The sequence below is a fragment of the Trachymyrmex cornetzi genome, unplaced genomic scaffold, assembly GCF_001594075.2.
Source record: "Trachymyrmex cornetzi isolate Tcor2-1 unplaced genomic scaffold, Tcor1.1 scaffold245, whole genome shotgun sequence".
In the NCBI taxonomy this organism is placed as follows: domain Eukaryota; kingdom Metazoa; phylum Arthropoda; class Insecta; order Hymenoptera; family Formicidae; genus Trachymyrmex; species Trachymyrmex cornetzi.
In genome coordinates, this window is record NW_017297113.1 from 974,976 (window position 1) to 985,244 (window position 10,269).

The 10,269-nt window shown below is 32.4% G+C and overlaps 2 protein-coding genes across 3 annotated transcripts; both read left to right on the plus strand.

The window, feature by feature from the left end:
* Window positions 1-877: 877 nt before the first annotated feature.
* Window positions 878-3,320, plus strand: Ublcp1 (Ubiquitin-like domain-containing C-terminal domain phosphatase 1). The gene is made up of 2 exons (XM_018507674.1): window positions 878-1,164; window positions 1,619-3,320. The coding sequence occupies exons 1-2, from the start codon at window positions 1,005-1,007 to the stop codon at window positions 2,449-2,451; spliced, it is 993 nt and encodes a 330-aa protein (XP_018363176.1). The 5' UTR covers window positions 878-1,004; the 3' UTR covers window positions 2,452-3,320.
* A 933-nt stretch (window positions 3,321-4,253) lies between these two features.
* On the plus strand, window positions 4,254-9,933 carry sp3 (phosphatidylinositide phosphatase spermathreecae). 2 transcript variants are annotated; one of them, XM_018507670.1, is made up of 13 exons: window positions 4,390-4,486; window positions 4,740-5,116; window positions 5,201-5,464; window positions 5,729-5,883; window positions 6,005-6,177; window positions 6,265-6,457; window positions 6,542-6,869; window positions 6,977-7,047; window positions 7,249-7,473; window positions 7,906-8,127; window positions 8,216-8,529; window positions 8,602-8,811; window positions 8,908-9,933. In XM_018507670.1, exons 1-13 carry the CDS (start codon window positions 4,390-4,392, stop codon window positions 9,903-9,905), a joined length of 3,627 nt encoding a protein of 1,208 aa, XP_018363172.1. In that variant the 3' UTR covers window positions 9,906-9,933. The 2 variants fall into 2 exon arrangements, with proteins under 2 accessions (XP_018363173.1, XP_018363172.1); XM_018507671.1 differs by lacking the exon at window positions 7,249-7,473 and having other exon boundaries at window positions 4,254-4,486.
* The last annotated feature ends 336 nt before the right edge of the window (window positions 9,934-10,269 follow it).

Sequence of the window (10,269 nt, forward strand, 5' to 3'; positions counted from 1 at the left end):
CAGGGTTGTGCGCGTTACCTCCAAAAAAGTAACGCATTATCGTTACTTTTTGAAAAAAGTAACTTATTATCGTTACCAATTTTAAAAAGTAATGCGTTACTTAATTTTCTGTTCTTAAAGAATATCACGATACTATATCATAAATATTCTCGTTTTAAGTCGACAATGCATCGAAATTGACTCATAGGAAGCATCGAAAATTCATCGTAATTAAATCGTTTTGAACGTCGAAAATTCATCGAAATCGAATCATTCTGAGCATCAAAAATTTATCGAATCGAGTACCACGAATTCATCGAAATCGATGAATATTTCGATCAGTTTTTGAAACATGTTTTCGATGTCGATTTGCTATCATTTCGATAAATCATTTCTCGCTGGAAAAATTGCAAAATGGTAGAGGACGTACTTTTCGACTCAGTTCAGTCTACTCTATCTACACAAAAGTGATTGGCAAAAAAGATTGGGACACCCTGTATATGTTTTAATTATTTGTGAATACATTTCAGAATACCATCAAATGAAACAAGAGTATCTGAAGAAAGACCAGGCAGAAAGACCAGGCAAAAGAAAATTTCTCAAGAAAAATATTATTACCCGAATGTTTAAATGCTTTTCCCTTTCCCCAAACGATTCCCAAATTATATAGACATAAATAAATCAAAAATATTCAATTTGTTTGCTATCTTGTCTGTAGACCTGATTTATCCGCAAGATCGATAAGGTCGATAATGATGCATGCGCGCTTACCAGCAATAACATGGAATTAAAAAAACAATTTTTTTTACTATTTCGCTATTCTACTATACGTTTTGCTATTTTATTATTTTATTAAAAAATATATTTACTAGATATTTTTAGTCAACTGTTCATTAAAGATATAATTTCAAATCAAATCCGGCATTACCGATAACACAGTCACAAGTATATATCTGGAGCATCTGGACGTTTCTTTTTTAGAATCGCAATGCACGCGTTCCATTGATGCGATTGAAAGAGTGAGAATGGAGGGTGAATTAAGAATTGTAGTGAAATGGAGCGGAAAAGAATACGATATCCTCGATATTCAAGAGGAAGATACGGTTCTTACTCTGAAAGAGCGTATACACAGAGAAACAGGTGTTCGTCCAGAACGTCAAAAACTGCTAAATTTAAAGTTTAAAGGTTATATTTTGAACTATTTTTTTTTCTTTGATAAGTTCTGTCAAATAAATATAGTCATTATTGTAATTATAATAATTTATTTTAGAGTTTATCGTCTTGAAAGAAATACAACTACGTATCTAGCTATTAATTATTATTATCCAGTATATATCAATTATAATTATTTAACTTATATTTTATATATTGCATATACATATATATTATGAGTAATATATTAAAGAAGACCATATATATAAATTATAAACACTATTTATAATCCTTAAAATAATTTTGCTTTCCTATACATGAAAGTAAAAAAATTATTGACATATAGAATATATGAACTAGTAATTCTTTTATACTTGGATTGTTTTTATTAGTGTGAAAAATTAGTAATAAAAAATTTGTAATAGATATAGTTAATCTAAATACACAAAGTTTTTAAAAAAATATTTAGAAACTTGTTCTTTGTTAGGCAAGGCAGCACAAGATGAGGACATAATTGGCAAATTAAATTTGAAGCCTGGCTTCAAACTAATGTTAATGGGTTCGCGCGAGGAGGATATTGCTGAGGTCAGTCAAGCACCTGAAGATGTACCTGATGTAATAAATGATCTAGATATAGAAGAGGAGGAAGTAGAGATTGAGAAGGCTGAAATAAATCTACGTAAAATCCAGATACGAATCGATCGCTATGTAATCACAGAGCTGAATCCTTTAAGAAATGGTAAGAAGCTTCTTGTACTAGACATAGATTACACTTTATTTGATCACAGGTCAGTGGCAGAGAGCGGAGCACAGCTAATGCGTCCGTATCTCCATGAATTCTTGACACGCGCTTATAAAAATTATGATATAGTCATCTGGTCAGCGACTAGCATGAGATGGATCAACGAGAAAATGAAACTTTTGGGAGTTTCAAATCATCCAAACTATAAAATAGCTTTTCATCTGGACGTCCTTGCCATGATCACTGTTCATACACCGAAATATGGGGTCGTTGGAGTAAAGCCACTGGGTATTATTTGGGGGAAGTACAAGCAGTTCTCTGCGAAAAATACAATAATGTTTGACGATATCAGACGAAACTTCATAATGAATCCGCAGTCAGGATTGAGAATAAAACCTTTCAAACACGCTCATACCAGCAGAGTCAAAGACTTTGAATTGCTGAAACTATCAAGATATTTGGAATTGATAGCCGATGTTGAGGACTTTCAAATCCTTAATCATAGAAAATGGGAAGAATACAAACCGAAAAAGAATGATCACAGCAGTGAACAGACCAGCAGCAATGATAAACAATAAATTTTGGCGAAACTTATTGTTCTTCATGCCACTATGACCAGTTGATTGATAAAAGAGACTATTGATTGATAGGAGAAATACAGAGTGATTTCAAGATTGTATATGATGAAGTGAATGCACGAAGAAAATGCATTTGTCGGATATTTTAAAATCATGACTGAAAGTGACAAGACTGTCCTACGTTGGATAGAATGACGATTAACTTAAGAGTCAGTTTCCTTTCATTGCAAGAAAATGACACGTGATGTCTAGGTCTGTTCGTATTGTTGGATTTTTTGCACTTAGAATCTTTGCTTTCAATATCCGAATATATATTTATTTCGTTTTAATGCAAAAATTTTTAGAGGTTTTAAGCAACACGAACAGATCTATGTAGCAATTTTTTTGAAAACATACGTATTTTCACATTTTTCTTATTCTATGTATTTGTAATCATTGGTTGTGTATACACATGTATAGCGATTTAAATAAAAGACACGGAGTGGTCAACACGAGAGATGCAATAATATAACGTATTTGGGTGAATTCAATGCTGTGCATCACGTTTGCAAAATTCTCTACATGTAGAGTTTGTTATATACACTTTGCGTCACGCGTATGAGTTGGCGAACTTTTAATCTTATTCAACACGACAAGGAAACAATTGTTCACACAGTTTACACCTACATGGGTTTCATGCAGCGTATTTCAATCATTAATACGTAATGCACTGATTATGTAAATGCAATATCTATTTTATAATTAAATGCTAGTTGGCGACTTTGTTTAGGGAATTGAACGATTTTTGAACTATTTAAATAAGATACTATTTCCACATTTTTCATACCAATTTAAAGCATTACAGAAGGATGTAAAATATGAGATGAAAAGTTCATATAATATTGTATAATAAAGCTAATTTATCCAACAATTCGATTTTTAATTTTGTCTACCTTTAAAATTTTAGATTTATATCTACTAAACATGATAAATGTATTCAAAATATATTTACCATTTATTTTCTCTTAAATTTTTTTAGAGATTTTTTAAAAAAGATACAAATAAATTTTTTTTGCTTAAATACGTTTATTTTATTTTATTAAATTCTTATTTTTATAAATATGTACGTAATTATATTTTTTGTTTCTGTAAAAGCACTTTTTTATGTTTACGCTTGAAGCTCATTTTTAAGGTTAAAATAGATCACATGATTAAAATTGATACTTTACATTCAATTTGGACCACGTGACCTATTTTAAAGCTAAAAATGAGCGTTGAATGCCAGCATGATTGCGCATCTTAAGTAAAAGAAAGAGATGTATAATTTTAATAAAATTGCTGTAAAAATATCTCTGAAATAGTTATATAGAGTAGTATCTTAATATTCATAAGAAATTATATTTCAAAGAGACATTTAAAATTCGCTCTTTTATATTTCAAAATTAATTTATTATACATGCGTATATTGTGATTGAAGTAAACATTAGTACATTAAATATTTTAAGTGATGATTATTTATTAAGATAAAAAATCTCTAGATAATAAATTCATCCAAGGCATTCATCCTTCTCTCTGAAAGTAATGTGGTAAAAAAAAACCTACTTAATAATAAATTAATGAATGTAAAAAAAGAACATTACGAGATCCCGCCTCAATTATTCATATGCTACCGATCAGGTCAAGAACGACTCTAATCAAACAAATCGGGAAAACTTCATCGGAATATCGAGCGACTAGCTGTCTCGGCATGCCCATTGAGGAATAATGGGATTGATTTACGTTGTAACCTTTCCTCCCCCGCTTGTCGGTGCCTTTTAACATCGAAGAACATAATGAGCACGGCTGAGCGTTTAGTCATGAGCAACATGGCGAGCGCTCGGTGGTAAGCGGATATTTTGCTCGACGCGGAAACGTCACACATGCTGCCTGTAGCTGTCAAACTCGCAAGAAAACAGAAGGATGGAGCTGTTCCGCACTGACACTCATTTTATCTTTGTGAAAGAGAGGCATAGCCTCTGGTGTGACAAGTATACCGGTGAATTCGCCGCAAAATCAGGTGGGTGTGTGTACAATTGCATTTGACATAAAGTAAGTGGAGACAAAGCGTCATATACGAAAAGCGATCTCAACGTCACGTTTTGAGGACGCTAATCAATTTCAAGTGGGAGTATGTACATTATGTCTGTATAAAGATTTATAGATGATATAGCATTCCTGATAATTGATAAAGAAATGTTATATATGTGGGATTTGATAGTGACATTTAATTATTTTGATAGAAATGATGATTTTGATGATGGATTTTACAGATTGGGAATGGGCCACGCCGAAAGATTTAGAATGTCTGGGGATGTTTTATGGAATAGTCGGAAAAATTGAACAGACATCAGTATTGGAACCTCGCTTGATGCTCATAAAGGATATCACACCAGCTGGAGAATTACATGGCGGTCACGTTGTTTACAAAATTAAATCAATCGCATTTCTACATATTGGCACGGAGAATATGGATATCGGTTTACTACCTTGTAAGAAACATCAATATGTATTGAAGAAGAAAGGAAGCAGTGGACTATTTGATGTGCCACAGAAAGCAGCTTTAGCGAAAACCTGGGGTACAATCAAGAATGCCACAAATACTATAAAAAATACTACACAGCATGCTGCCGCATTGGCTACATCTCAAGTAAGGAACCTAAAACTGTTGGCATTCATGAATTCATATTTGGTGTCTTACACAATTTACAAACTCAATATATTTTCTATACAGATGAAATCCACAGTGATCAAACGCAGCATAGTAAAAGATAAAGACAGATTTGAAAAGAGAATTTTGGAAGAACTGAATAAGATATTTACCGAAACTGATTCATTTTTCTTTTGTCAGACTGGTGATATTACTAATAGTTTGCAGCGACAATGCATAATGGAATCTCAGCATGGACAAGGCAATCAAGATAAGCCATTATGGCAACGTGTAGACGACAGATTTTTCTGGAACAAACATATGTTACATGACATTATTAATCTAAATGTTCGTAATTAAAAAAGTCTTTATTTTTATATACAGCTGGCTCTAAACAATAAGACATTATATTTGCCCAAATAAATATTCTATAACATTGTTGTATAATTATACTATCTGTATATAATAGTAGATACATAAAATTTATCTTTTTATTTGCTTAATAAGTGGGTATTGATAAGCGGGTATTTTGAAGTCAGCTGTATAACGACTGTGCATCCAATAACTAATTCAAAATTCTCATTTTTTTATAATACTTGTCTTATTCTGCAGACAGATAAAGCAAACTGTTGGATATTACCGATCATTCAAGGATATGTTCAAATAGAAAAATGCATAGTCGAGGTAGGTTTTGACGAGCAACCGCAACAAGAGATATTTAATTTGGCGATTATATCGAGAAGGAGTAGATTCCGTGCTGGAACTAGGTAATTTTTATTTACATAGATAATTTTTGTAATTAGATTGTCATAATTATAAGTTTTATCGTACGATATATTAAATATTAGGATTAAAAAAGTATTTCTAAATATGTATAACATTACACAGATACAAGAGACGTGGAGTGGATGATGATGGCAAGTGTGCAAATTATGTTGAGACTGAACAATTAGTTTGGTATCATGATCATCAAGTATCTTTTGTACAAGTACGAGGAAGTGTGCCAGTATATTGGTCTCAACCTGGGTATAAATATAAACCTCCACCACGGATTGATAAAGGTATAAGTAAAGAGATATCTTTTACCTTTAAACTAGATTAGATTATTTTTATTTGTAACGTAATAATCTTGTACAATGATATTGCAGATGAGGCTGAAACGCAGATAGCATTTGAAAAGCATTTTGGTGAAGAACTTGCGTTTTATGGGCCTATTTGTATTGTTAATCTAGTCGAACAGACTGGTAAAGAAAGGATTATTTGGGAAGCTTATAGTAATCATGTATTTAATTATAATCATTCAGATATAACATACACCATTTTCGATTTTCATGAATATTGGTAAGTAGCTAAGTGAATTGCTTAAACTCATGCTTCTCATACTTATTACGACGTTTATCTTTAAAATTTTGTGTTTAAACGCAGTCGAGGAATGCATTTTGAAAATGTGTCTATTCTGGTTAATGCATTGGCTACGATGCTAGCAAATATGGGTTACTGCTGGCGCGATAAACAAGGTACGATTTGCGTGCAAAAGGGCGTGTTCCGTGTAAATTGCATAGATTGCTTAGATAGAACAAACGTGGTGCAAACCGCTCTGGGTAAAGCTGTTATGGAAATGCAGTTTTCAAAACTGGGACTAATACCACCTGACGGAATTCTGCCTGCAAATATAAGACAGACTTTCCAATCGCTTTGGGCTAATAATGGAGACATTATTAGCAAGCAATATGCAGGAACAAATGCTTTAAAGGTCTGTACATCTCACAAATTGCCCGTGCAAAGTCTGTCTTAATATAAACCGTTAATTTTGTTCCAAATGATTTTTAAATGATCTATGATTTTTTACTATTTTTATAGGGAGATTATACACGTACTGGGGAAAGAAAATTTACTGGGCTGATGAAAGACGGCATGAATTCCGCAAACAGGTAGAGCTTCGTATTCCTATCCTTCACATTTTGTATTTGCTTAATTTTTCTCATTTTTCATTTTTCCTTTTTTTATTTCCAATATCTCACATGACACAGAACCTTCACAGTTATTATGCCGCGGAAGATAATATCCCAGAGTTAGATGTCTCAATGTTATTCTCTGTGGAACCCTGACATTGTCCTTTCATTTTCCTATAGATACTATCAACAACACTTTATGGATGACTTACGTCAGGCGGCAATAGATACGCTGCTAGGGAACTCGATTGATGTTCACCAACTGAACAACGATTGGTTACACTATTTAGATATCCTTGATAATTGCTGTCTTGAACTTATACCTATGAAACCACCAAATATACAACTTCAACTTGCTACTCATCCTGACTTCCTTTATGCCACTGCTCTATATAATTTAGCAAGGTTCGTTGCTTGCTTTTAGCTTAATTTTTGGAAAATATACAGCAGTTACATTTTTCTAAAATTAATTTAATTTGTTATTTTTTATTATATATTAAATCATGTGGCGTAAAAAGAAATGTTTTGTGCTATTGTCAGCATGAGTTGTTTTTTTGTTATGAAAATCCTTCTGCATGTTTAATTTTGACCTTATATTCTTCCTTTATTACAAGATTTTAATTTGATTCATAAACCAATCATTTTTGTAAATGCTATAGTTAATATAATCAATAAATTAGATATAAAAAAGTCGCTTTCTCTCATTTAAACAATTTCTTTTATATAGAATATAATTTATTAAACACTCTTCGAAATATTTTCTTGATACTCTGTCTCTGAATCGTTTTTAACTTTCAGCGTACTCGTTATGCATTGAGAATTAAAATATTCTTGCAGATATTACTTAAATCGTTTCAAGGATGTGTACAGACAAGCGACGATTGATATGATGTTGGGAAATTCAGTAAGCGAAGAAGTATTTTTAGAACGTACGGACGAGGAAGATAACGCGGCAACTGCGATTCACGTGAAATTACTGATTGAAGATTGCAAAAAATTACTGATACCTGATCCAGAAGTTATTCTAGGCAGTTGGGGAGTTATTGATGCTGATCCTATGTACGTATAAATAATAAATTGTTTCCCATAATACATTTACATTGTGTTTGTTTATGAATTTATTTCAATCAATTTTTTTTTATTTCAGTACTGGTGATCCAACCGAGACGGAAATGGACACTATTTTAATATTGACTCGAGATAGTTATTACATTGCTGATTATGATGATCAAATCGATAAAGTTACGAACTATCAAAAAGTTTTATTAGATGATATTGTTTTAATTGAATTTGGTCAACCTGAAAACATGGTCTCATTTTTCAAGAATAAACATTACTACTGTATTAGAATTAATTATAAAGTAAACGGCGATTACGGTTACTTTCATATGTTTCGTAGTACAAATTTAAGATTTTTCAATAATATGGCGGTTGTGATCAAAACTGAAGAGGAAAGCATTGGTGAGAGAACATATCCTTTATTTTTATCTATGGCAAATCTGAAATTTTATACTTTATATTTTTAAATTACAGAATCTTTGAAAGCAATTTGTGAAGCTATCTCAATAGCCATGGAGATAGCAAACTTACCAAAAGTTCCCGTAGCTATGAACGTTACGTTAGATAAAAGAAAGAGTAAATTAGTGAATGTTAAAGGTTCTACTGGATTATTGGACATTTCATCGCTTCCGGAACTGACAAGAAATGTATCTGAGACACAGTTACTTGCTTTAAAAACAGCAGGTTTGTTATTATATATAATAATGAAATGTATAATAATGAAATTGCTTTCATTATTTAGACATATAATAAAATATTTATAAAAATGAATATTTCTAGGTACAAAAGCTTTAAGCAATATGTCGGAGCAATTTAGCAAATTGAATAAACTGAGTCAGAGTTTCAGTGCAAAGAAGCCAATTGATTTAGCGAAGAATATAAGTAATAGACCGACGGAGAAGGTATCTAAGCCGATTTTTACAGTTGGTAACAGCAATATCTCAGGCAATGCAGAAGAGAAGAGTAACAGTAGTAGCAGCAGCAGTAGCAGCGAGAATATCGAAATGACACACATACATGTCGAGAAGCCAGAGAACTTCAGTCATGACAAGCATTTGATGGAAGCTTATACACCATTGATTGGTATTATTATGGGTGTGAAAAATACCAATGTTGTGGATGGTAGTGTTTGCGATTCTAATGTAAACGAGGAAGTTTCCAAGAAGATGAGACCTAACAATATGAATTTAAATTCAAAACCTGATGTAGCCATTGATGCATTACATCTGATTCCGCAAACTGGATCCGGTACTAGTACTCTCAGCACTTCACCGCAGAAGACTACGGCAACGACGCCAGAGATAACAGTATACGATACAGGAGATAATATAGGCGAGGAAAGAGATCGCATGATTCCACTATCAAGCTTATCGCTTACCAAGAATATTAGTCATTCGACAGGGGATGTTGATAATAAAGCATCGATTGGTGTTAAGAGCACTACTCTTCAAACGGATAATAGATTGGATGAAAAGAAAAGATCAGCCTCGGAACAGGATTTGACGTTGAACATTACATCGTCCCAAAGCGAATCTGCCTTAAAATCCATAAAGGAAAATATCGCGAGCGTTACTAGTCCTGTAGCATCTACAGCCAAAGATATTTTGTTGCCGTTCTCCAAATTTGCAAAAGGTGTTCAAACGTTAGGAGCTAATTTAGACCCTAGAAAATTAAAGACAGGCCAAGTAATGCGAAATTTGTCGGAACACCATTTGGAGGAGCGCCAAAAACTTCAGGAAAGATGGGCCTCTTGTCAATCTAAACTTATTGCTTTATAAACTCTTTACCCGAATAACTAGCTTTTTGAACGCGATTCATCATTAAATATCAATTTAGAGCTTATGATGGATTATATATTCTTAAATATCAATAATATTCATGCGAATACAACAGTCAATATATTTACGAATATACATTATTGATATTTACGAATAATTTGAGAACGAATACGTTAGAGCAATACAAATGCTTTCACACACTCTGAAAAAAAAAAAAGAAATAAGGTATTAAGCGTTGTATTATAAACAGTTTTGTTATATATTGATCGTGTAATTTAATATAAAAAAATATCACGTAGAAAGTGGCGAATTTTGATCACGTTTTGTAGAAAATCTTATAAATCGATCTCACTGCACCTATTTT